Source organism: Chrysemys picta, chromosome 1 (genome assembly GCF_011386835.1).
Source record: "Chrysemys picta bellii isolate R12L10 chromosome 1, ASM1138683v2, whole genome shotgun sequence".
NCBI classification, from domain to species: domain Eukaryota; kingdom Metazoa; phylum Chordata; order Testudines; family Emydidae; genus Chrysemys; species Chrysemys picta.
Genome location: NC_088791.1, coordinates 352,511,268 through 352,536,496, shown reverse-complemented (window position 1 = coordinate 352,536,496; position 25,229 = coordinate 352,511,268). Strand labels below are relative to the sequence as shown.

Here is a 25,229-nt window from a genome sequence, read left to right as displayed (position 1 = left end):
TGCAAGACTCATTTTGCCATGACAATCTGAGCCCCTGCTATTGATTAATTATTTCTTCACTCCAGGGGGAGGGTCTCAAGATGTAGTTCTCTAGTGTGTATTTTATGCCTTTCTGCTGCTCACAGAGCTTAGGGAATTGTCCGGGAGTCCTGCCAACCTGAGAGTCCCTAGGGATTGTACAGGGGAATCATAAAGGCTGCACAGTGAGATGAATGCCAGACATGTGAGATTCATATGCAGATTCTCAGGGCTCTGCATTCCTGTCCCAGTAAGGAGACTCCTTGTCTCTGCTGAGTGGGATTTCGGTGAGTTGCCTGTTCCTGCATTAAAGTCAGTACTAAGGGCTCAGGAAGAATTCCTGGGGTCATGTCAAGAACCATCTGGGCAGGAATTCACCAGGACAGCGACTTTAGTATTGACAGAAACACCAAGGGATTTACCTGGTAAAATTGGAACTACAAATGTATTGAAAATAGTTTAGACAGATATTTGTTTTTAAGATCAGTTCCTTGTATCTTACTGTGTTCTTCTATCTGTCTCAGTAGCTTCATTTTTTGGGGTGGTGTGGTTGTTCCTCTGGTTCGCACAAGTTTCCTAATTCAGAAACTTCAATTCTCTGTTAGGTAGAATAACAAATGCCTCTGCAGTGGTTATCTGTGTTATCAGAGATTTCACAACAAGAATGGGTGGCAGACTGGCCAGATTCTGCTCTCACATTCTGCCTTCACTGGGTCACTCTAGAATGACACTGGCTTCCCTGAGAGCAAAATCAGGGCCCACGTGTTTTGAAATCCTAATCTTTCATGCCCGGTCTCAGCACACCACATAAACTAGGGATTTACTTCAGACTCTTTCAGCGCCATGACAGAATAGCGCTCTCTGTAGCACGACAGGAAGGTGTGATATTCACCTCTGGGAGATGAAGAGGGTTAAACAGTGAGGGTGCAACATTGGCCCCATTGAGATCACCCTATATCTACATGTAAGGACTTAAATAAATGGCCTCATTTACACAGCCCATGAGCCTGCAGTGACTTCAATTGGCCTCTAAGGATGGGTGAGCTCATTTGGTCCAAGAAAAAACTGACAGGAGAGGAGAGTTGCTGAAATCTCAAACTCACAGGTTTAAAGTTTTAAAACAGTTTGGATAACACTTTTTTTTTCATGGGAGAGAGAGGTCTGCTATCTCCACGCCCCTGCAACTCTGGGTCTGGAGAGGATGAGAAGCTCCAAAAGGCAGTAAACATAAAAATATGTTTCTGGCTTAGAGGAAACCAGGCAGTGTTAGAAATATCTTTGGGGGAGTTCCAGGAATGCACAGTGTTTGTGTGTGTGTGGAGGTGGGGCGGGCGGCGTCAGGGAGAAGGCAGGGGCATGCAGTATCCACATCACAATGCCACAGAGTCCTGAAACTGGGTGAAATAGGGAATGGACACCCTGCCAAATACACAGACCAAAGCGGTGTAATGAGGCCTCCTGGGACAGGGGGCTGTCTCAGACAGTAACGTAATGTGGACCACACTGCAGCATATTGTCTCTGACACCATCCCCCATCCAGACCATTCATCCTCCTGTGAGCAACCTCACTACAGCCTTGTGGTAACATCAGCAATTGCCAACATGGAAAGTCAGCCTCAGGAAGGGGTGTCTGGGTTTCTAACGGGCTGCAATATGTTAGAGCTGTGCATTATTTTGAGGAAGAGTTACTCACACTGGCTCCTTTTAGTCTCCACGTTCTCTCTCCCTCCTGCCCGGTCTGTCCCTCTCTCCTTCCCTGCACAGCCTGAGCTGCTGCTGCTGCTGGGGTTCCCTTCACCCACAGCGACAGATCGCAGAAATTCTCAGTGACGGAGAATCCGCCATGACCCTTGGTAAATTGTTCCAATACTTACTCTCACCGTTGAAAATATACGCCATATTTCCATTCAGAATGTCTTTAACTTCATCTTGCAGCCATTGGATCCTGTTACACCTCTGTATGAAAAGCCTATGATTAATTATTTGTTCCCCATATAGCTACTTACAGACTGTTATCAAGTCACCCATTAACCATCTTTGTTCGGCTAAATAGATTGACTCCTAGAGTCTATCACTATAAGGCAGGTTTTCTAATCTTTTACTAATTCTTGTGACTCTTCTCTGTACTCTCTTCAGTGTATCAACATCCATCTTTAACCAGGGACACCAGAACTGGACGCAGGATTCCAGCACGAGTGCCAAATAGAAAGGTAATATAACTTCTCTACCGCTCGTTGAGATTCCCCTGGTTATCATCCAAGGATCACATTAGTTCTTTTGGCTGCAGGGTCATACTGGGAGCTCATGTTAAGTAATACCCCTTCATGCCCCCTAATCTTGTTCAGAGTCATTGTGCTTCCCACGAGAGTCCCTCATCATGTTAGCATCACCTACATTCTTTGTTCCTAGATGTAGATATCTACATTCTCATTGCCCTTCCCTGAACCACTCTAGTTCTGCAATGGCAGGTTTGGGAAGGGTGCTTGGTATTGCAGAGAAATCTAAACGAGGGTGAAACATTGAATGACCGATCTCATGCCAGTATACTTTCTGTGTGATTCCCCATACCATGCATCCTGGATCCCAAGGTGTTGCCTAAAATCTGGCCATGCTTGCATTATGGGCAGGATTTCTCAGAGCTGTGTGTCATGATTCCCAGGTACCAATCCTGAGTTCATAGAGTTAGATTAGAACCTTGTAAGGTATTTGAGTAGTTCAAGTTTTTCCCCTCCAATGGTCAGACACCTTGCAGTTATTGACATAGAAATTCATCTGCAATTATGGTGCCCATTCACCTGACTTGGTTATCTCCCTCTGAGGACTTCTCTGGACTTGGCTTTGACCTGAATAATCGGGTGCCTTCTGTAAATGTTGACACATCACTGCTCACCCCCCTTTCTAGATTGGTGATAAGTATAAAAGATTTATCGTACTATTTGTTAAAAACCGTGTAACCCCCCTCTGGGTGCTTCTCTCTTTTCACAGGCACTTTGAGCATTTCTAAGCCAGATCACTGCATCGACTACCTCATGGCAGCTTTCAACCTCACCCACTCTGACTCTTCAACATTCATCCTAATGGGCATCCCTGGCATGGAAGCTTCCCATGTCTGGATTTCCGTCCCTTTCTCCATGTTCTACATTATCACCCTGTTGGGAAATTTCATGGTTCTGTTTGTTGTAGGCAAAGAGCAGACCCTGCACAAGCCGATGTTCCTGCTGCTTTGCATGCTGGCGCTCACAGACATCACCATGTCTAACTCTGTCATGCCAAACGCACTGTGTATCCTTTGGTTCAATTTGAAAGGCATTACTATGGGTGGATGTCTCACCCAGATGTTCTTCCTTCATGCGGGTTCTGTGGCACATTCAGCTGTCCTCGTCACAATGGCCCTTGATCGCTATGTTGCCATATGTAAACCTTTGAGATACGCCTCCATCCTCACCAATGCACGAATAGCTAACCTAGGCCTACTGTGTTTGATAAGAGCTGTTCTCTTCATCCTGCCTCTGCCCCTGCTCCTGAGCAGGCAGCCATTCTGTAACAACCGCATTATCCCCCACACGTACTGTGACCACATAGCTGTGGCGAAGATATCGTGTGGGGACATCACAGTCAACAATATGTATGGATTGGTAATGGGGTTCCTAGTCATTGTGTTAGACCTGATGCTCATTGCCCTGTCCTATGGTCTGATTATGAGGGCTGTCCTCAGAATCTCCTCTGAGAAATCCCACCAGAAAGCCCTCAGCACTTGCACAGCCCACATCTGTGTGATGCTGACATCTTATACTTCCTATCTCTTCGCTATTCTGACACACCGGTTCGGTCAGAGTATCCCTCCCCATGTTCTCATCATCTTGGCCAACCTCTATTCCGTCATCCCCCCCATGATCAACCCTATCATTTATGGAGTCAAAACCAAAGAGCTTCGTGAAAAAGTGGGCAAATACATCTGCAGAATGTGATTGCCTGCGGCCAGTGACTTTAAACCTGTGTGACAAGAAGCGGAACAGGTATCTACTTGTTAATCAGGGCTGTTCTGGTCCAGTTTGGCTGAGCTCAGCATTGTTATCACTCCATCACCAAGCACTGCTCTCTCCATTGCCGAGTTCCCTCTCTCTGACCATCACCTGACCTCTTTCAGCATCACCTGTAAGCCCACACACCACACACCCTGTTACTTGGCTTTTCTGTGACTTCCAGATGACCAGAAAATACTTCAGATTTCTGACATTAGGTGGCTTTCCATTCGACCCTGTTTGAACAATGTTCTTGGTCTGTTCAATGAACTGAAGCAACACTTTCAGATAGCCAGAGACAAAGAAGGAAATCACAATCCTGAAGTTCTTTATTATATATGCAGTGATCTGGTGAACCAAATTTACCTGATTTTTCGAATTCCAATTCTTCAGGAAACCTGAGGATAAACCAAATGTTTCTTTTGGAAAGTGCTAATATGGAAAAACTGCTGTAGGAATTGAGGAGATTCTACCGGAGCTTGTTGGTGAGAGTTATGGAACTCTTTGTTTTTGAGAACTGGACTACTGTGTTAAACTATGACATCAACTTTGAGTCAAATAACTTACCAATTTTGGAATTGCTTTTCAGCTGAAACTTTCAAAATACACACTAACTGTTCCTGTTGTTGAAGATGTCAAAAGTAGGTGTTGAGATTTCATGTTGGAGTTTGTAAAATTGTTAAAAGAGGAATTGCCACCAAACATCCAGGTGATTGAATCGCTTGCAGTACTCAGCCCTTCCTGACATAGATTGGCTGAGACCTCATTTTTGCCACTGTTTTGTGGATTCCTTGGACAGTTAAAGCAGCAATGGAGAGTTTTACCTATGGTTCATTAGCCTCATACTCAGGACAACCCAGTTGAACAGTTTTGGGTTGAATTTCTTGAACCCATGGATGCCGCTGAGGACAAAGACTTTTGTGAACTTGGCTCGCTTGCTCTTTCATTGCTGTCACTACCTTTTAGCAATGCTGCAGCTGAGAGATTGTTTTCTCAGATGAACATGATAAAAACAAAACTGTGCAACAAGATATTTTAGAAAATATTCCTCTTGTTAGGGCATATATGCAATGACCCAAAATCTGTTGTGAATAGTTTACACCAATAAAATAAATGATTGAATGGTCACTGCTGATATATGACCAACAGCAGATGCATTCTCCTGCCGATGAAGACAACGAGGATGAAATATTGCCTTCTAGAGACTAACGGTAAAAAACTAATTCAATACAAAATATGGACATTGACAACTATCACTGAATGCATTTAGAAATAAAAAATATAATAATCTTATCTTTGTTTTTGCACTACATACATTTTGGGCTCCTTTTGGGCTATTTTTAACACCGCCTTTTGCCATTTTTTGTGTGAAACGTCACCCAACCCTCAATCGGGATACAAGTACCAAAATTGGGATTTTGAATGTGAATTTGATTTTCATCTCATAGTTTTGATGCTAATGTGGATGAACTCCTGCTGAAGTTAGGCTTCACACCGTTTGGGTGTGACAGGGAAGGCCAGATGCTAATAGTAAAGTAGTGAGGAAACGGTATGTTAGCCCCAAGCTAAACAAATCTCTGGTAGCATGGTAACCAAATGGCAGTTGCTCCAGGATAATCGAGAAACCTGTGGCCAATTAAGATAATTGTAGAAAGTAGTGGAGACAGCTAGGTTGATTGGGACACCTGAAGCCAATCAAAGGCTGGCTAGAACTAGTTAAAAGCCTCCAGTGAGGTGCGTGTGTCAGGAGCTGTAGGAGGAAGCCACGCTGTTGGAGGAACTAAGCAGTACAAATCCACATCAGGTGGGCTGCTGTGGGGAAGTGACCAAGGGATTTGTACACATCCTATTTCCAAAAAGTCAGCTACCATAGCTGCTACTATTAGGTCCCTGGGCTGGAGCCTGGAGTAGAAGGCGGGCCCGGGCTCCCCCCTTCCCTCCCCGATTAATCATTGAGATTGGGAGACAAGAGGGACTGTGCGAGGGAGGGTTGTCTCTCCTCCCCTCCCTTGTTGGCTTATGATGAAAATGGCTTAATAGGCTGTGACTCTTGGTTCTATCTTGTCACAGTGAGCCCCTGAGGCTATCAAAATCCACCAGGAAGCACGGGACCCACTGAGACAAGGACAGAGCTTTGTCACATGGGCTTATCTCTATATACAAATCAAGTCTGTTCCTCAGTATTCCTTTCCCAGCTGTGATGCTGCAGAGCCTTGCCTGCGTCCCTGATCCCCATTCCTTATTTTCTTTCCTTTTACCCCTTCCCCTTAGCAAACATGAGTCCAATTTTCCCTTCCACTTCCTGTTTGATCCCAGTTTATATAGTAATATTCTCAGCTATACCTTAACCAAAAAATGTATTGAAATTTAACTGACCAATACTAACATATTGTAACATCATTATGGAACCTATAATATCTCCCAACCCTAATTAACTTACACCAGCAAAATTAATTATACAGCAGACAGAAACAATTACAGAACCAGGCAGATTAACAAGAGAAAAGCGGGGGCCATAAAGATTAAAAAATACAGAAAAGAGGGTTTCACAAACACAACCATTAATAACTGATTTCTTGTCAGACAGGATGCTATCAAACTAAGTTTTCTTTAACCATCTTAAGATCTGGTTTTTTATCAGGTGGTGATGGGCACTATCAGGACACGATTGTCTTCCTAACTGCCAAATAGCATCTTATTTCAGTGTGACTGGTTTGGGATGTGAAGATATGACCATATGCTTCACAGTTTATGGCTGTCCCTGCTGCTTAGCCGAAGGCCTTAGCCTAAGAACAAGGCCTCAGACTGTCACAGTGAGAAAAGGCCCAGACACAGGCAGAGTTATGATTTTGATTCTTTGTTTTATATCTCTATAAATAACTAAGTGATAAAAATACACCTAAGTTGTTAAAGTATAGGCCTTTACAGGCAGGCCTGAATATCTATATTCTAACACCCTCTTTTCAATAAATAGATTAGCCTAATTAATCACCATGACTTTTGTTCACTGCGGGTCTAAAGAGTGTACCAAATCCGAACTAGACTTGTTCCAAATAGCCCCTATGCAGACCAGCATCAAGAAAAGCATCTATATCAAGGTGCCGCCTCTATCAATCGTTACATAGGCAGTCCCCATCAACTTTTTTATAGCAGGGAATGACATCAATTTATATGGATTTAAACAACACGCTGCTATACCTATGTTGCAAGATAGTAAAAGGAGATGGAACTGAACTCACCGGGGATGCTGAGGTGGGCCTGGTGAATTACACCATGACTTCTATTTTCAGTCAGTTGGATGTCACACTGGGTGACCTCCTCCTAAGCCAAAGCAACAACTGTTACCCTTACAGGGCCTTTATAGAATCAGTGCTCAATTACAGTGACGACACCCTCACCACACAATTTCCACCGGTCTGTGTTACAAAGACACTCACAAACAACATGAAGAAATGGAGCTGGATGGCAGGAATCTAAGGTTTGTGGGGCGGGAAAAGCTGACAGCCCTGAGCATGACGATAGAGCTCTTGGGTCAGCTGCACAGAGACCTGCTTTTTCAAGAAAAAAATTGTTAAATGGTGTGGATGTGAAAATTAAACTGATGTGCAGTGGAAGGCTTGAAACTGTGCATTGTATCAGCATCCCTTTTTGTGAAGAAAGTATGGGTGGCCCCGGGCGTCCGTCTGGGGCAGATGGAGACCCAGCTTACCGCTAATACTTAATACCCCATGGACTGTGTGGGAATAAAAGTGTTTAGCATCCCCACGGGCAGCAGGGTCAGTAACGAGGAGAATCTGCTCTTGGGAGAATTACCCAAAATGCTTGTCCTAGGGTTTGTGGATAACGTCACATTTAGCGGAAGTTACAGTAAAAACCAAATCGCTGTGTCAGATTGGAGAAGAGGCCAGGAGGATAAGCCATCATCAACACACAGAGGCGTCTGACAGATCTGGTGGTCCCATAGAGGAACCCCAAAGTAACCCTGAAAATGCAGATGCCCAAACAGACTGTGCACCAAAAAACCAAGTCGAATGCCTGTCTAAAACTTTATGTGATAAGTGTCAGTCTTACATGGACAAGGGGCACAGGTGTAAAAGAGAGACTTTGTAAGCAGTGTCTGCGGGGTTTGATCACCAGTAATGTAGACAGCCACCTGTGTTTTAAAGATATCCTAAGAAAGGCCAAATAATCAGAAAAGTATATTTTTTAATTATTTTGAATGCATGCAGGAGACGGGATTGCATGTGCCCAATGACATTTTTGCTATGTCCCTAAAACCGAAAAAATCCTTGGAATTTAAGGGTGGTGAGTACCTTTTTACTTTTGTTAAGACCTTCATGGGCAAAACGTTCCGGGACTACAGCGCACAATTCTAAAGGTTATGATGCATAATTCATTGGTAGACAGTTACTGTCTATGAACTCCTGAGGTTTTAATTCATTTAATATTAATCAGCGCTCACCATCTTACCTCCTTTACCATGGGTGTACACCCATCAAACTTAATTACTTATCACTCATGTGTTTAACCCTGATGGTAACAACGGTGGGTAATCACATCTAGACCTACAGATACAATAGAGTCACACTTACTATTCAGTGGGGGTGTGGTTAAACCAGGGGTAGGCAACCTATGGCACACGTGCCGAAAGCAGCATGCGAGCTGATTTTTAGTGGCACTCACACTGCCCGAGTCCTGGCCACCGGTCCCTGGGGGGCTCTGCATTTTAATTTAATTTTAAATGAAGCCTCTTAAACATTTTAAAAACCTTATTTACTTTACATACAACAATAGTTTAGTTATATATTATAGACTTATAGAAAGAGACCTTCTAAAAACGTTAAATGTATGACTGGCACGCGAAACCTTAAATTAGAGTGAATAAATGAATATTCGGCACACCACTTCTGAAAGACTGCCGACTCCTGGGTTAAACCATCAGCTCTCTTGTATTCAAACACATGTCTCAAATATCTCTGTTTTATATAGAAGCCTTTTTTGTTGGCTTTTATTTTAAACACATTTTTGGGGGGTCCCCACAATATTCTACTACACACATTGCAGCTTTTTGCTGTAAATGGGTCTCGTTTACACAAAGACACAAGAGCTAGTTTTTAACACACTATTTTTTTTTTATTTAAAAGACATACAGCCCCTTGAAAACAAACCAAGATGCTCCATCAAAATGTTTATCTATCTTAAGGGCCACACAGACCTTCTAACTGAAATACAGATAGTCACAAAGCCCTTTTCAATAGATATTTTTAATTACAGCTACCAAGTTTTAAATCACATATTTGTCCCCTCACCATTCTCTAACAAGCCTTTTAGATTTCTTACAAATAATCATTTTCTTAAGTAGGGTTCTGTAACTTTTTGTGTGGACCAGACAGTCAATAAAATGCTGCAAGCAGGCATCTTCCAGTTTGGTCATTTTCTTTAATACACGGTCAGGATCTTGAATTGCACAGTATTTACCAAGGTTACCCTTTGCGCTACATTTTCTCGGGTTAGGCACAGACATTACAAAGCATAACCTATGGCAGTAACCATGTTTAATAAGCTTTCCAAACACAGGTCAGCGCACACGTCTCGGAGCTTGCAGTTTATATCTTGCGAAGTCCAACTCACACAGTCATGGTGTCGTTGGGCTGGCGCATCTAGGACACTGCTCTCACAATCTTTGAAAATCTTTTCCTTAAGGCAGTGATTAAGGACAGCATAAACAGCAACACGTACAAAAGCATGACTCTTTTATGTTCACAACGTGTCACTGGCTCAGTTAGTTCCATGCAAGCCTCTTCCTTAAATCAATACAGCCATCATCCTAGGCATCCTCGTCAAGAATTTGTACCGGTGTTGAGCAAAACCAAGATGGACCCATTTCCTCTTCATTGTCTGACGCAATGCTGTCCAGGGCCTTTGGGTCCTCTTGAAAGGCATTGTCAAGATGTCAAGAGACTTTCAGAAAATCAACAACTGTAAGAACCCACTGCTTGTTTTTAGATTTATGCAACCCTGGGTTGGTTCCTAACCCCATTATACCACATCCTCGACCATCATTCATTTACCTGAGTGACATCTTTTCTGTTCATCTTTTCCACCGATGACTCCCACAAGCCACGGTCACTTTCCTTCTCTGGGGGGGGGGGGGGGGGGTGGACGCCAAAAGGCCATCATGCACATTGGTCTTCCTAATGAACCGTTGTGTTTTGGGGTTGGGTTCCGGTGTATCCATCAATGGTTGGGTCAAAGGGCTTCCTTTGTCTGCTCCCTCCCCCTCATAACTATCGCTGATGTAGTGCTTTCTCTGCGGGTGATGAAATGCCCTCAGAGCTAAAACAGAGTCCGAAGTTCTCACAACGGTGGTGAAGAACTCCATCTTTCCTCTCAGCATATTCACGATTTCTAAAACAGGCTTTCTTGGAACAAAATGGCCTCTTCTGCACGCTGCTGGGACGTCCTCGGGCAGTGCTCTATTCTTATTGGTAGAGGGCAGTAGCAGGAGGTCTTGGAGGGGGTCACATGACCCTCTTCTGGGCGGGTCATCCCACCCTGGAACTCCCCCCAATTGGTCAAATCTGCTCTACTGGAGGGCTTCTGTGGCAGAAACCCATCCTGATTGGTAGAGAGTGGTGGTAGGAGCTCTCAGTGGGGTCACACGACCCACTTCTTGACTGATCACCCCACCCCAGAATACCCCATGATTGATCAAATCTTCTCCTGGGGTTGTCCTACGGGGGCAAAACCCATCCTGATTGGTAGAGGGTAGTAGCAGGTGTTCTTAGAGGGGGTCACACAACACTCTCCTGGCCTGGTCACTTCTCCCTGGAACACCCCTGATTGGTCAAATCTCCTCTTGGGGCAGATCTACAGGGGGTAACACCCATCCAGATTGGTAGAGGGCTGTGGGAAGAGTTAGACTGGTCACATGACACCCTTTGTTTCCATTCATGTGTCCATTTTGATCCTGGAAGTAATATACCCCAGCGGGTGGATCTTAGTGTGACAGGTGTGTGGGGCCTGATGGGGTCAGCGGGCGGGGCTTACATTTGATTGATTGAAGGTAGGCCCCTTGTAATTTCTGGGAATTTTAATGCTGGATCTTGCATCTTGTATCAAGGCTTGTTTTAAATTACAGAAAGCTTTTTCTTGTTTAGGCCCCCACTCCCATTCTACTTTCTTGTTTAGTAAATGTCACAAGGCTCCAGTTATAGTGGCAAAATTCCAGATGTGTTTCTTTGAATAGTTAAACCCTCCTAACATTACCCTCAACACCAGAGAATCCTTTGGACTTGGTAAATTCATGAATGGTTTCACGTTTTGTTGATCCACCTGAATTCCCTGTTCCCCTAGGGTCACCCCCAAATAATTCACTGTCCTCTGCACTAGTTGGGCTTTCTCTTTATTAGCCTTGAAACCTATTTCATGGATGTGTCTCAACACTTTTTTCGTCTGCTCAGTCACCTCCTCTTCTGTGTCCCCCTCACTAATATGTCATGTACATATGAGGTGACATTCTCCCGATCCTCTTTGGATATTTTATCCAGCATTTACACCGCATGTTGATGTGCAATAGCCAAAGTGCAGTGTAGGCCCTGGGGAATTCGTTTAAACAAGTACTGATGTCCCTTAAAAGTAAATGCAAAGTGGGCCCAAGAATCGGGATGCAATGGGATGACAAAAAAACAATTTGCCAAATCTATGACAGAGAACCATTTAGGAGCCCCCTAAATGGTTCTCATCGCTTGAGGTAGATCTGCTGCTATTGGTGCCATTTTATTAAGTAATTATTAATTAATTGGTGCCAATTTATTATTTTTTCTAAAATCCATTGTCAGTCTCCAATCTCCTGAGGCTTTTAGTACAGGCCAAATTGTGCTATTGTATGCAGGATTCCCCTTTTCAGTTATTCTCTGTTGTTCTACTAATTCAATTATTGTCTCAATTCCTGCCTCTGCTTCCACACGATATTTATATTGCCTCTGTGGTAGCACTTCAGCCCGCACGATTTTAACACATGCTTTTATTTTACCCCATTCTGCTTTATTCTTAATCCATACATCAGGAAACTCCTTTACCCACATCCTGTTGATCCTGTATAATCGCCTCCACTGCTTCTGCAGCACATATTCTTGCACAGTACCCTGCAGTAGGGCACTTTCTATCCAGCTGGGCACACGATGATTACATGTTCTGTTCATTCCCAATGAAGCACCTGGCATTGGCCACTATTGGAGGACAGGAGACTGGGCTAGATGGACCATTGGTCTGACCCAGGATGGCCGTTCTTAAAAAGAGCAAATGTTCAGGGGTTTCCTTGTCAGAGGTTTTCCTTACCACTCTAGAGCAAATGCAGATATTAGATGAACTATTAGTGTTGGTGGGAGATTGCCAGATATATACACACATTAGACCTCACGAAGGGATATTGGCAAATACCTTTGATGCCAGACTCCTAGGAGAAGAAAGCCTTTTCCACGTCCTTAAGCCTGCACCAATTCAAGATCACATCATTTGGCCTCCACAGGGTGGCAGTGACTTTTCAGAGGCTAAAGAACTGGATATTACACCTGCATGGGCAATATGCGGCGGTACACTGCTACAATTAGTTGAAATGGTTTTTGGTAACATATCTTGTGGCAGCATTCCCACACATAGTGCAGATGGCAGTACATTACACAAAGAAAAGACAGCCATCCTTCAGTGCTAGGGTGAACAGTCTGCAAGACTCATTTTGCCCTGACAATCTGAGCTCCTGCTATTGGCTAATTATTTCTTCACTCCTGGGGAAGGATTTCAAGATGTAGTTCTCTAGGGTGTACTTTCTGCTCTTCCTGCTGCTCACAGAGCTGAGGGAATTGTCCGGGAGTCCTGTCAACTTGAGAGTCCGCAGGGAATGTACAGGGGAATCATAAAAGCTGCCCAGTGCTGTGAATGTAGACGTGTGAGATTCATATGCCGATTCTCAGGGCTCTGCATTTCTGTCGCAGTAAGGAGAATCCTTCTCTGCTGAGTGGGATTTCGGTGAGTTGTGTGTTTCTGCATTATAGTTAGTGCTAAGGGTGGGAGGTGGGAAGGGAGGGAAGGCAGGGACATGCAGTATCCAAATCATAATGGCACAGAGTCCTGAAACTGGGTGAAATAAGCAATGGACACCCTGACAAATACACAGACCAAAGAGGCGTAAGGAGGCTTCCTGTGGCAGTGGGGGGGTGTCTCAGGCAGTAACGTAATGTGGATCACACTATAGCAGATTGTCTGTGATGCCATCCCCCATCCAGACCATTCATCCTCCCGTGAGCAACCTCCCTACAGCCTCATGGTAACATCAGCAATTGCCAACATGGAAAAGCAGCCTCAGGAAGGGGTGTCTGGGTTTCTAACGAGCTGCAATATGTTAGAGCTGTGCATTATTTTGAGGAAGAGTTACTCACACTGGCTCCTTTTTGTCTCCCTCCTACCGGGTCTGTCACAGGCTGAGCTGCTGCTGCTGCTGGGGTTTCCTTCACCCACAGCGACAGATCACAGAAACACCTCCTCAGAGGAGGTTAAACTCAGTGTCTGCCTGCACCGGGGAAAAGAGGGGGATCAGCCTGAAAAGCCTTTATGGGGTCTGACACCTGGTTTTGGACCTGGGTGAGGGGTATAACCATTACAGCCTCATGGTAACGTCAGCAATTGCCAACACAGAAACAGCCTCAGGAAGGTATGTCCGGGTTCCTAACAGGCTGCAATATGTTAAAGCTTTGTTACTCACACTGGCTCCTTTTTGTCTCCATGTCGCCTTTCCCTTTCACCGGGTCTGTCCCTCTCTCCTTCCCTGCACAGGCTGAACTGTTGCTGCTGCTGGGGTTCCCTTCACCCACAGTGACAGATCGCAGAAATTCTCAGTGACAGAGAATCTGCCATGACCCTTGGTAAATTGTTCCAATACTTATTCTCACCGTTTAAAATAAGAAGTGCCAGTAAGAAACAAGGGAAGTAACAGATGTAACCCTAAATATCAAGACCCATGTGCCCTTCATCCCCATTCTGTTAAGAACAAAGTCATAGCCCAGCATGAAAATGTCTGTTTCCATGGGGGAAATTTGGCTCCTTTCCAACATAAGAATTGCATCGTGAATCAGACCCATTGTCCATGTAGTCCAAGTGTCCTCTCTCTGACAGTGATAGCATCAGGAGCTACAGAAGAAAGTGTACGAAACCCAGCAGTAGATAGATAGGGGGTGACTTGACCATGATGAGGGTGTCACCCTAATGCCTGACAGCTAGAGATTGGCTTTTCCCCTGAAACACATGGGTGTACGGGCTTTCCAAAACATTTATTTAGCTGTAACTACTGTAACTGCATAGTCTCACTATCCATGTAAATGTCCAAACCCTTTGTTATTCTTGCTTACCTCATTGCCTCAACTACATCTTGTGGCAATGAGCTCCTCAGTATAATTAGGCATTGAGTGAAGAAAGCACTCTTTTCTTATCTGTTCTGAATTTGCAACATTTCAGCTTAATTGAATGTCCTCTTAATCATGTGTTATGAGACAGTGAGAACTCAATCTCGATCTACTCTCCAGCAGTCAGTAATTTATACACTTTCCTCATTTCCCCTCTTATTCATTTCCTTTCTAAGGTAACAATCCCAGTCCATATGAGCCCCCGGCCCTTGATCATTCTCACTACCCTTTCCGGAATCACTCTAGTCCTGCAATGTCAGGTTTGAGATAGGTACTCAGTACTGCACAGAGAAATCTAAAGGAGGGTGAAACTGATTGACCGATCTCGTGGCAGGGTATTTTGTGTATGATTCCCCATCCCACTTCTCCTAGATTCGAAGGTTTTTCCTAATATCTGGCCATGCTTGCACTTTGGGCAGGATTTCACAAAGCTATGTGTAATGATGTCCAGTCCCTGTCCTGAGTTAATAGACTTAAATTAGAACCTAGTAAGGTATTTGAGTAGTTCAAGTTTTTCTCTCCAATGGGCAAACACATTGCAGTTATTGACATAGAAATTAATCTGCAATTATGGTGCCCATTCACCTGACTTGGTTATCTCCCTCTGAGGACTTCTCTGGACATGGCTTTGACCTGAATAATTGGGTGCCATCTGTAAATGTTGACACCTCACTGCTCACCCCCCTTTCTAGATTGGTGATAAGTATAAAATATTTATCGTACTATTTGTTAAAAACCGTGTAACTCCCCTCGCTGTGCTTCTCTTCTTTCACAGGCACCTTGAGCATTTCTAAGCCAGATCGCTGCATCAACAACCTCATGGCAGCTTTCAACCTCACCCACTCTGACTCTTCAACATTCATCCTAATGGGCATCCCTGGCCTAGAAGCTGCCCATGTCTGGATTTCCATCCCTTTCTCTATGCTCTACATTGTCAGCCTGTTGGGAAATTTCACAGTTCTGTTTGTTGTAAGCAAAGAGCAGACCCTGCACAAGCCGATGTTCCTGTTGCTTTGCATGCTGGCGCTCACAGACATCACCATGTCTAACTCTGTCATGCCAAAGGCACTGTGTATATTTTGGTTCAATTTGAAAGGCATTACTATGGGTGGATGTCTCACCCAGATGTTCTTCCTTCATGCGGGTTCTACGGCACATTCAGGCGTCCTCGTCACAATGGCCCTTGATCGCTATGTTGCCATATGTAAACCTCTGAGATACACCACCATCCTCACCAATGCACGAATAGCTAAGCTAGGGCTAGTGGGTTTGATAAGAGCTGTTCTCTTTATCCTGCCTCTGCCCCTGCTCCTGAGCAGGCATCCATTCTGTAACAACCGCATTATCCCCCATACGTACTGTGACCACATAGCTGTGGCAAAGATATCATGTGGAGACATCACAGTCAACAATATGTACGGCTTGGTAACGGGGTTCCTAGTCATCGGATTAGACCTGACGCTCATTGCCCTGTCCTACAGTCTGATCATGAGGGCTGTCCTCAGAATCTCCTCTAAGAAATCTCACCAGAAAGCCCTCAGCACTTGCACTGCTCACATCTGTGTGATGCTGACGTCTTATACTCCCTACCTTTTCTCCATTCTGACACACCGGTTTGGTCAGGGCATCTCTCCCCATGTTCTCATCATCTTGGCCAACCTCTATTCCCTCGTTCCCCCCATGATCAACCCTATAATTTATGGAGTCAAAACCAAAGAGCTTCGTGAAAAAGTGGGCAAATACATCTGCAGAATGTGATTGCCTGGGGCCATTGACGTTAAACCTGTGTGACAAGAGGGGGAACAGGTATCTCCTCATTAATCAGGGGTGCTATGTCCCAGTTTGGCAGGGCTCAGTGTGGTGGGAGTTCACAGTCTGAGAATTTTCTCACACCTAATGTTTTATCACTCCATCACCAAGCACTGCTGAATTCCCTCTCTCTGACAATCACCTGACCATTTTCAGCATCACCTGTAAGCCCCCAACCCACACACCCAGTTACTTGGCTTTTCTGTCACTTCCAGATGACCAGAAGATACTGCAGATTTCTTACACAAGGTGGCTTTCCATTAGACCCTGTTTGAACAAGGTTCTTGATCTGTTCAATGAACTGAAGCAACACTTTCAGATAGCCAAAGACAAAGAAGGAAATCACAATGCTGGAGTTCTTTATTATATGTGCAGTGATCTGGTGAACCAAATATTCCTGATTTTTCTACTTCCAATTCTTCAGGAAGTCTGAGGATAAACCAAATGTTTCTGTTGGAAAGTGCTAATATGGAAAAACTGCTGCAGGAATTGAGGAGATTCTACCAGAGCTTGTTGGTGAGAGTTATGGAACGCTTTGTTTTTGAGAACTGAACTAATGTGTTAACCTATGACATCAACTTTGAATCAAATAACTTACAATTATCACAGTTGATTTTGGTATCTCTTTTCAGCTGGAACTCTCAAAATAAACACTAACTGTTCCCATTGTCAAAGTAGGTGTTGAGATTACATTTTGGAGTTTGTGAAACTGGTGAAAGAGGAATTGCCACCAAAAATCCAGGTGATTGAATCGCTTGCAGTACTCAGCCCTTCCTGACATAGATTGGCTGAGACCTCATTTTTGCCACTGTTTTGTGGAGTCCTCAAACAGTTAAAGCAGCTTTGGAGTGTTTTGCCTATGGTTCACTGGCCTCATACTCAGGACAACCAAGTTGAACAGTTTTGGGTTGAATTTCTTGAACCCATGGATGCCGCTGAGGACAAAGACTTTTGTGAACTTGGCTCGCTTGCTCTTTCATTGCTGTCACTACCTTTTAGCAATGCTGCAGCTGAGAGATTGTTTTCTCAGATGAACATGATAAAAACAAAACTGTGCAACAAGATATTTTAGAAAATATTCCTCTTGTTAGGGCGTATATGCAATGACCCAAAATCTGTTGTGAACAGTTTACACCAATAAAAGTAATGATTGCAGTGGTCACTGCTGATATATGACCAGCAGCAGATGCATTTTAGTTCTGATGAAGACAGCAAGGATGAAATGTTGCCTTCTAGAGACTAACAGTAAAAAACTAATTCAATCCAAAATATGAACATTGACGACTGTCACTGAATGCATTTAGAAATAAATAATATAATAACATTATCTTTGTTTTTTCACTACATACATTTTGGGCTTCTTTTGAGCTATTTTTAACACTGTCTTTTGCCATTTTTGGTTTGAAACATCACCCAACCCTCAGTCAGGAAACATGCACCAAAATTGGGGTTTTGAATGTGAATCTGATTTTCATCTCCTAGTTTTGTTGCTAATGTGGATGAACTCCTGCTGGGGCTTGTAGCTTTTTTTTTTTAATCTCATCTGTATTAGGTATCTAACAAAATCTTTAATTTTTTACTTGATATATAGACCAATGTGTTAATAAAAAAACCCTTTGTTGAAGGGCTTTCTCTTCACCTTCTCCCCTGGTTCTTGTCACATACACAGAAAGTAGAAGACCAGAAGTCCAAAATGCAAACAATGAAATCCTTATTGGGGTTAGTTTCCAAGTAAGCATATTCCGAAGTCGGGCTTCACACCAGTTGAGTGTGTCGGGGTAAGGCCAGATGGTTATAGTAAAGTAGTGAGGAACAGGTATGTTAGCCCCAAACTGAACAAATCCCTGGTACAATGGTAACCAAATGGCAGTTGCTCCAGGTTAATCAACACCTGGGGCCAATTAAGATCATTCTAGAAAGCAGTGGAGAGAGCTAAGTTGATTGGGACACCTGAAGCCAATCAAGTGTTGGCTAGTATTAGTTAAAAGCCTCCCAGTTAGTCAGTAAGGAGCGTGTGTCAGGAGCTGTAGGAGGAAGTCGTGCTGTTGGAGGAACTAAGCAGTACAAATCCATATCAGGTGCAAGGAAGAAGGCCCTGAGGTAACAGTGAAGGAGATATTGAGTGGGGGCTGTTGTGGGGAAGTGGCCCAGGGAATTGTACATGTCTTATTTCCAAAAAGTCAGCTACCATAGCTGCTAGTATTAGGGTCCCTGGGCTGGAGCCCGGAGCAGAGGGTGGCCCGGGCTGCCCCCTCCTGTCCCCGATTAATCACTGAGATTGGGAGACAACAGAGACTGTGCGAGGGAGGGTTGTCTCTTCTCCCCTCCCTTGTTGGCTTATGATGAAAATGGCTTAATAGGCTGTGACCCTTGTCTCTAGAGAGAGAAGGGCTATGTGGAGGGTCACAGTGAGCCTCTCAGGCTAGTGAAATCTGCCAGGAAGCGCGGGACCCACTGAGAAAAGGACAGAGCTTTGTCACACGGGCTTATCTCTATATGCAGATCGAGTCTGTTCCCCAGTATTCCTTTCCCAGCTGTGATGCCGCAGAGCCTTGCCTGTGTCCCTGTTCCCCATTCCTTATTCCCTGTTCCTATTACCCCCCCCTTAGCAAACATGATTCCAATTTTCCCTTCCACTTCCTGTTTGATCCCAGTTTATATAGTAATATTCTCAGCTATATCTTAATCAATAAATGTATTGAAATTTAACTGACCAATACTAACATATTGTAACATCATTCTCTAATCAATAATATCCCACAACCCTAATTAATTATACAGCAGACAGAAACAATTAGAGAACCAGACAGATTAACAAGAGAAAAGTTGGGGGCATAAAGTTAAAACAATACAGAAATGAGGGTTTCACAATCACAACCATTAATAAGTGATTTCTTGAGAGACAGGATGCTATCAAACTAAGTTTTCTTTAACCATCTTAAGATCCGTTTTTTTTATCAGGTGGTGATGGGCACTATCAGCACACGATTGTCTTCCTAACTGCCAAATAGCACCTTATTTCAATGTGACTGGTTTGGGATGTGAAGATTTGACCATATCCTTCCCAGTTTATGGCTGCCCCTGCTGCTTAGCCGAAGGCCTTAGCCTAAGAACAAGGCCTCAGACTGTCACAGTGAGAAAAGGCCCAGACACAGCGAGACTTATAATTTTGATTCTTTGTTTTATATCTCTATAAATAGCTAAGTGATAAAAATACACCTAAGTTGTTAAAGTATAGGCCTTTACAGGGAGGCCTAAATATCTATATTCTAACACCCTCTTTTCAATAAATAGATTAGCCTATTTAATCACCATGTCTTTTGTTCATTGTGGGTCTAAAGAGTGCACCAAATCCGAACTAGACTTGTTACAAATAGCCCCTATGCAGACCAGCATCAAGAAAAGCATCTATATCGAGGTGCCGCCTCTATCAATCGTTACATAGGCAGTCCCCATCGACTTTTTTATAGCAGGGAATGACATTGATTTATATGGATTTAAACAACACACTGCTATACCTATGTTGCAAGATAGTAAAAGGAGATGGAACTGAACTCACCGGGAATGCGGAGGTGGGCCTGGTGAATTACACCATGGCCTCTATTTTCAGTCACTTGGATGTCACACTGGGTGACCTCCTCCTAAGCCAAAGCAACAACTGTTACCCTTACAGGGCCTTTATAGAATCAGTGCTCAATTACAGTGACGACACCCTCGCCACACAATTTCCACCGGTCTGTGTTACAGCAGCAATTTGTAAAAGCTCGTTTTCAGTTGAGTGGTATGTGACATTGAAAGAACCACTTTTGTTTGTTTGTTTGTTTGTTTTCTTTTATGTGAAGGCTTCATAATACCATGAAAACAAATTGCATAATCATAGAATCATAGAATATCAGAGTTGGAAGGGACCTCAAGAGGTCATCTAGTCCAACCCCCTGCTCAAAGCAGGACCAATTCCCAGCTAAATCATCCCAGCCAGGGCTTTGTCAAGCCGGGCCTTAAAAACCTCCAAGGAAGGAGACTCCACCACCTCCCTAGGAAACGCATTCCAGTGTTTCACCACCCTCCTAGTGAAATAGTTTTTCCTGATATCCAACCTGGACCTCCCCCACTGCAACTTGAGACCATTGCTCCTTGTTCTGTCGTCTGCCACCACTGAGAACAGAATAATTCCAGAAAGTTTCCACAGTTTGAGGATGCTTCTCTCTCATCCTGCCCCCGCAGTGCTATTCCTTTGTTAGCCAGGTAAAGCAGTACATTGGTGATTTTTGAAGCATAGTCTCTGTTTTCATGTAACCCCATCGTGTGAGAATTTGAACTGTGCCACCAGAGAGCCCACTTCTTTTGACTTTTTGAATAAAATGCCACCTTTCAGATCACTGCTTCTATATGGCAGATTGTATATTTTTCTGAAGGTTTTTTCCTATATTTTTCTGGTCTCTTGCTCCATTTTCAGTGAATGCAGAGTCTCTCAAACCACTGGAAAACTGTCTGCAAAGAAAGCAGAAAACGGCATCTGCCTGCTGGCTGTAATCGAAAAATAAAAATGTCTTGTAATATAACAATGTAACTGAGAAAGACCGAGACACAACTTGTGTCCCCAGTTCACTTTCTTTCCATCTTTGGACTTTTTGCCACCTAGCCGCCTCTGCTCTTTGGTTGATGTCCGGCTCCTATACCTGGACCAGCTGTGGGACTGCTCATGCTTCAGTGCTTGCTGATGCTGGAACAACTCATCTAAGGGGGCTGGAACCTGGGGGGCCAGGAGGCCAGGGCCCAATTTTAAATGTGGTTCTGTGTTTCACGGATGAGCAGAAGGTGGTAGGCATCTCGGGGAAGGGGGAGTCAGGGTGGAGGAATGGAGGGACTCAGCAAGCAATGGGAAGGGAGGTGGAGGAGAGGAAGGTCTCAGCGAGCAGCAGTCGGAGGTCCATGGGGAAAGGTAGGTGGAGGAGAAGAGGGACTCAACGAATGGTTGGCGGGGGGACAGGAGAGGAGGGACTCAGCAAGCTGTGGGTGTACGGGACACGTAGGAGGAGCATGGACGAGAAGAGGGAGTCAGGACTCAGCTAACATATAAATAAACATATAAATAAATAACTCAATCTATATCTTGAAACAAAGAATGTTTTTAATTAACACCTTGGTCTATAGATCAAGTAACAAATGAAAGCTTTAGGTAGATACCCTAGTATAGATTTTGTCCCCATTAGCATCAAAGCTATGAGATGACAATCAAATTCAAAATAAAAACCCCAGTACTGGTACTTGTATCCTGACTGAGGGTTGTCAGGTGTTTCAAACAAAAAAAAAGGCAAATTAAGGTGTTAGAAGCCCAAAAGGAGCCCAAAACGTATGTAGTGTAAAAACCACAATAACTTGACAATATTATTTATTTCTAATTGCATTCAATGATGGTAGCCAATGTCCATATTTTGAGTTGTATTAGTTTGTTACTGTTAGTCTCTAAAAGGCAACATTTCATGATTACTGTCTTCTTTGGAAGTGGAATGCTTCTGTTGCTGGTCATACATATCAGCAGTGACCAGTGAAATCATTTATTTAGTTGGTGAAAACTCTTCACAATATATTTTGTGGGTTGCATGTACACCCTAAGATGAAGAACATTTTCTAAAAGTTCCTCTTGCATCATGTTGTGCAGTTTTGTTTTTTATCAAGTCCATCTGAGAAAACAGTCTTTCAACTGCAGCGTTGCTAAAAGGTAGCAACATCAATGAAAGAGCAAACGAGATAAATTCATTAAAGATTTAATCCCCAGTGGCATCCATGTGTTCAAGACCTTCAATCCAAAAGTGCTCTACTCAGTTATTCTGAGTATGAGGCCAGTGAACCAGAAGCAAAATTCTCCACTGTGTTGCTCCAATTGTCCAAAGTCTTCACAAAACAATGGCAAAAATGAGATATCAGCCAATTTAAATCATGAAGAACTTAGTATTGGAAGCGATTCAATCACTTGGACATTTGGTGGCAATCTCTGTTTCATCTGTTTCACAAACTCCAAGATGAAATCTTGACACCTACTTTTGATGTCTTGGACAATGGGAATGGTTAGAGTGAATTTTGAAAGTTTCAGCTGAAAGCAACTGCAAAATCAACTGCACAAAGTGGCAAGTTATTGGACTCCAAGGTGATGTCATAGTTTAACACAGCAGTCTATTACCCGCGGTCTTTAGAATCCCCAGGAAGGGCAAATTAACTATTTCACTCCAGGCGGTGGCAGGAATAAATCAATGGGAACACAGCAATTCTGTCTGATCATGGATTAAATGCAAGTAAGCATGCTCATGTCTAACACCACAGTTTATTAGATTTAAGCACACACAGACATAAGCAAAAGGTTTAGAACATCCCAGATATGTCCCTAACATTTGGAATGGTACTGAATAATTAACAGCAGGTTAGCAGTGGCCAGTTGCTCACCCGCTGAGGAGAAAGGGTGTCAGAAAAAACATTTCTCAAGATTACTTCAGATAACTCCTCTAAAGTACACTGTATTAGCTAATCTTTTATAACGTCTACAAACAAATAGGTCATAGTGACTTCTACTGGATCATCACTTTGCTTAACTTTCAATAAACTTCTAATATTAGAGGCATCTAGACTCAAGGTTTACATCCATTTATCTTTTTTTCTTTCTCATTTATTTACTTACCTATACACTTTTTTTAGTGGGAACTGCCAGCTTGATTTTGACCTTGCATCTTAAAGCCTGCTTTCCAATTAACCCTGAACTATTTGGTGTTCTATTTTATTAATTCATAGTGGCTGAGTGCACATCATATGGTTGCAATTGGGTTGAACAAGTTCTGTAGTACACACTCCTCAAATCCAGGGTAACACGGTCCAGTTATCAAAAACACACTGTTTCAAAACCCTCACCAATGAGCTCTAGAAGAATGTCCTCAATTCCTGCAGCAGCTTTCCTGTATTAGCAGTATCCAACTGAGACACTTCATTTATCATCGAGGCTTCCTGAAGGATTGAACGTAGAAAAATCAGGTTAATTTTGCTCACTAGATAACCCTACATACAATAAAGAAGTTCAGCATTGTTGTTGCTTTCTTTGTCTTTGTCTGTCAGAAACCGTAGCTTCAGTTCGTCAAACTGATGAAGAAGCGTGTTCACACATGGTTTAATGGAAAGCCAACTTTCTTCAGAAAGCTGCAGTATCTTTTGGTGGTCTGGAAGTCATGGAAAGGCTGAGGGAGTGTGCAGAGGTAGGGTCTGACAAGTGATGCTGAAAGAGATCAGGTGACACAGCAATGGAGAAACCAGTGCTTGGTGATCCAGTGATAAAAGGTTAGGTGTGAGTAACTTCTCAGACTGTGAATTCTGCAATGGTGAGCTCAGCCAAACTGGTATAGAACACCCTTGATTAACGAGGAGATATTCTTTCCCCCTGTAATCACTCAAGTTTACAGTTTTTGTCCCCCAGCGATCACCTTCTGCAGATGTATTTTCCCACTTGGTCATGAAGCTCTTTGGTTTTGACCCCATAAATGATAGGGTTGAGCATGGGGGGGATGAGGAAATAGAGGTTTGACAAGATGATGTGAACATGGGGAGCAATGCCCTGACCAAACCGCTGTGTCAGATTGGAGAAGAGGCCAGGAGGATAAGCCATCATCAACACACAGAGGTGGGATGTGCAGGTGCTGAAGGCTTTCTGGTGGGCTTTCTTGGAGGAGATTCTGAGGATGGCCCTGATGATCAGACCATAGGACAGGGCAATGAGAGTCAGGTCTAACCCGATAACTACAAATGCTACCACCAAGCCGTACATCCTGTTCACTGTGATATCCCCACACGACATCTTTGCCACAGCTATGTGCTCGCAGTACGTATAGGGGATAATGTGGTTGCCACAGAATGGCAGCCTGCTCAAGATAAAGGGCAGAGGCAGAACGAAGAGAACAGCTCTTAATAAAGCCAGGAGCCCTAACTTCGCTATTCGTACATTGGTGACGATGATGGCGTATCTCAGAGGGTTACATATGGCAACATAGCGATCGAAGGCCATTGTCACGAGGACGGCTGAGTGCATAATAGAAATTGTGTGAATGAAGAACATCTGGGTGAGGCAGCCAGCCACAGTAATGCCTTTGAAATCGAACCAAAATATAAAGAGTGCCTTCGGCATGATGGAGGTCGACGTGCTGATGTCTGTGAGTGCCAGCATGCAGAGCAGGAGGTACATCGGCTTGTGCAGGGTCTCCTCTTTCCCTACAACAAACAGAACCGTGAAATTTCCCAACAGGCCCATCATGTAGACGATAGAGAAAGGGATGGATATCCAGATGTGGGCAGCTTCTAGGCCAGGGATGCCCATTAAGATGAATGTTGAAGGATCAGAGGGGGTGAAGTTGAAAGCTGCCATCAGGTAGTCAATGCATCTGTCAGGCTCAGAAATGCTCAAGGTGCCTGTGAATGGAGAGAAGCACAGCGAGGTGGGTAGCACACTTTATAACAAATAATATGGTAAATACTTTATAATAGGGCTGTTGATTAATCTCAGTAAACTCATGTGATGAACTCAAAAAAATGAATCTCGATGAATCACACTGTTAAACTATAGAATACCAATTGAAATTTTTAAAATATTTTTGGATGTTTTCCTACATTTTCAAATATATCGATTTCAGTTACAACACAGAGTAAAAAGAGTGCAGTTCTCACTCGATATAATTTTTTATTACAAATTTTGCACTGTAAAAATGATAAACAAAGAAATAGTATTTTTCAATTCACCTCATTCAAGTACTGTAGTGCAGTCTCTTTATCCTGAAAGTGCAACTTACAAATGTTTTTTTTTTGTTATATAACTACTATCAAAACCAAAACAATGTAAAACTTTAGAGTCTACAAAACCACTCAATCCTACTTCTTGTTCAGCCAATTGCTA

General features: G+C 43.4%; 3 protein-coding genes across 3 annotated transcripts; 2 read left to right on the top strand and 1 right to left on the bottom strand.

The window, feature by feature from the left end:
* Window positions 1-3,047: 3,047 nt before the first annotated feature.
* On the top strand, window positions 3,048-4,010 carry LOC135972270 (olfactory receptor 52N2-like). Its single transcript, XM_065549674.1, has one exon. The coding sequence runs from the start codon at window positions 3,048-3,050 to the stop codon at window positions 3,984-3,986; it is 939 nt and encodes a 312-aa protein (XP_065405746.1). The 3' UTR covers window positions 3,987-4,010.
* Window positions 4,011-15,316: 11,306 nt separating this feature from the next.
* Window positions 15,317-16,355, top strand: LOC101945260 (olfactory receptor 52N4-like). Its single transcript, XM_005312473.3, has one exon. It carries the CDS (start codon window positions 15,317-15,319, stop codon window positions 16,253-16,255), a length of 939 nt encoding a protein of 312 aa, XP_005312530.3. The 3' UTR covers window positions 16,256-16,355.
* Window positions 16,356-23,765: 7,410 nt separating this feature from the next.
* On the bottom strand, window positions 23,766-24,740 carry LOC101933862 (olfactory receptor 52E2-like). The gene has a single exon (XM_005312836.2). The coding sequence runs from the start codon at window positions 24,702-24,704 to the stop codon at window positions 23,766-23,768; it is 939 nt and encodes a 312-aa protein (XP_005312893.1). The 5' UTR covers window positions 24,705-24,740.
* Between the last annotated feature and the right edge of the window lie 489 nt (window positions 24,741-25,229).

Excerpts from the sequence above, each read along its gene's own strand:
- LOC101933862 (XM_005312836.2), bottom strand. The coding sequence starts at position 24,704 with ATGGCAGCTTTCAACTTCACCCCCTCTGATCCTTCAACATTCATCTTA.
- LOC101945260 (XM_005312473.3), top strand. The coding sequence starts at position 15,317 with ATGGCAGCTTTCAACCTCACCCACTCTGACTCTTCAACATTCATCCTA.
- LOC135972270 (XM_065549674.1), top strand. The coding sequence starts at position 3,048 with ATGGCAGCTTTCAACCTCACCCACTCTGACTCTTCAACATTCATCCTA.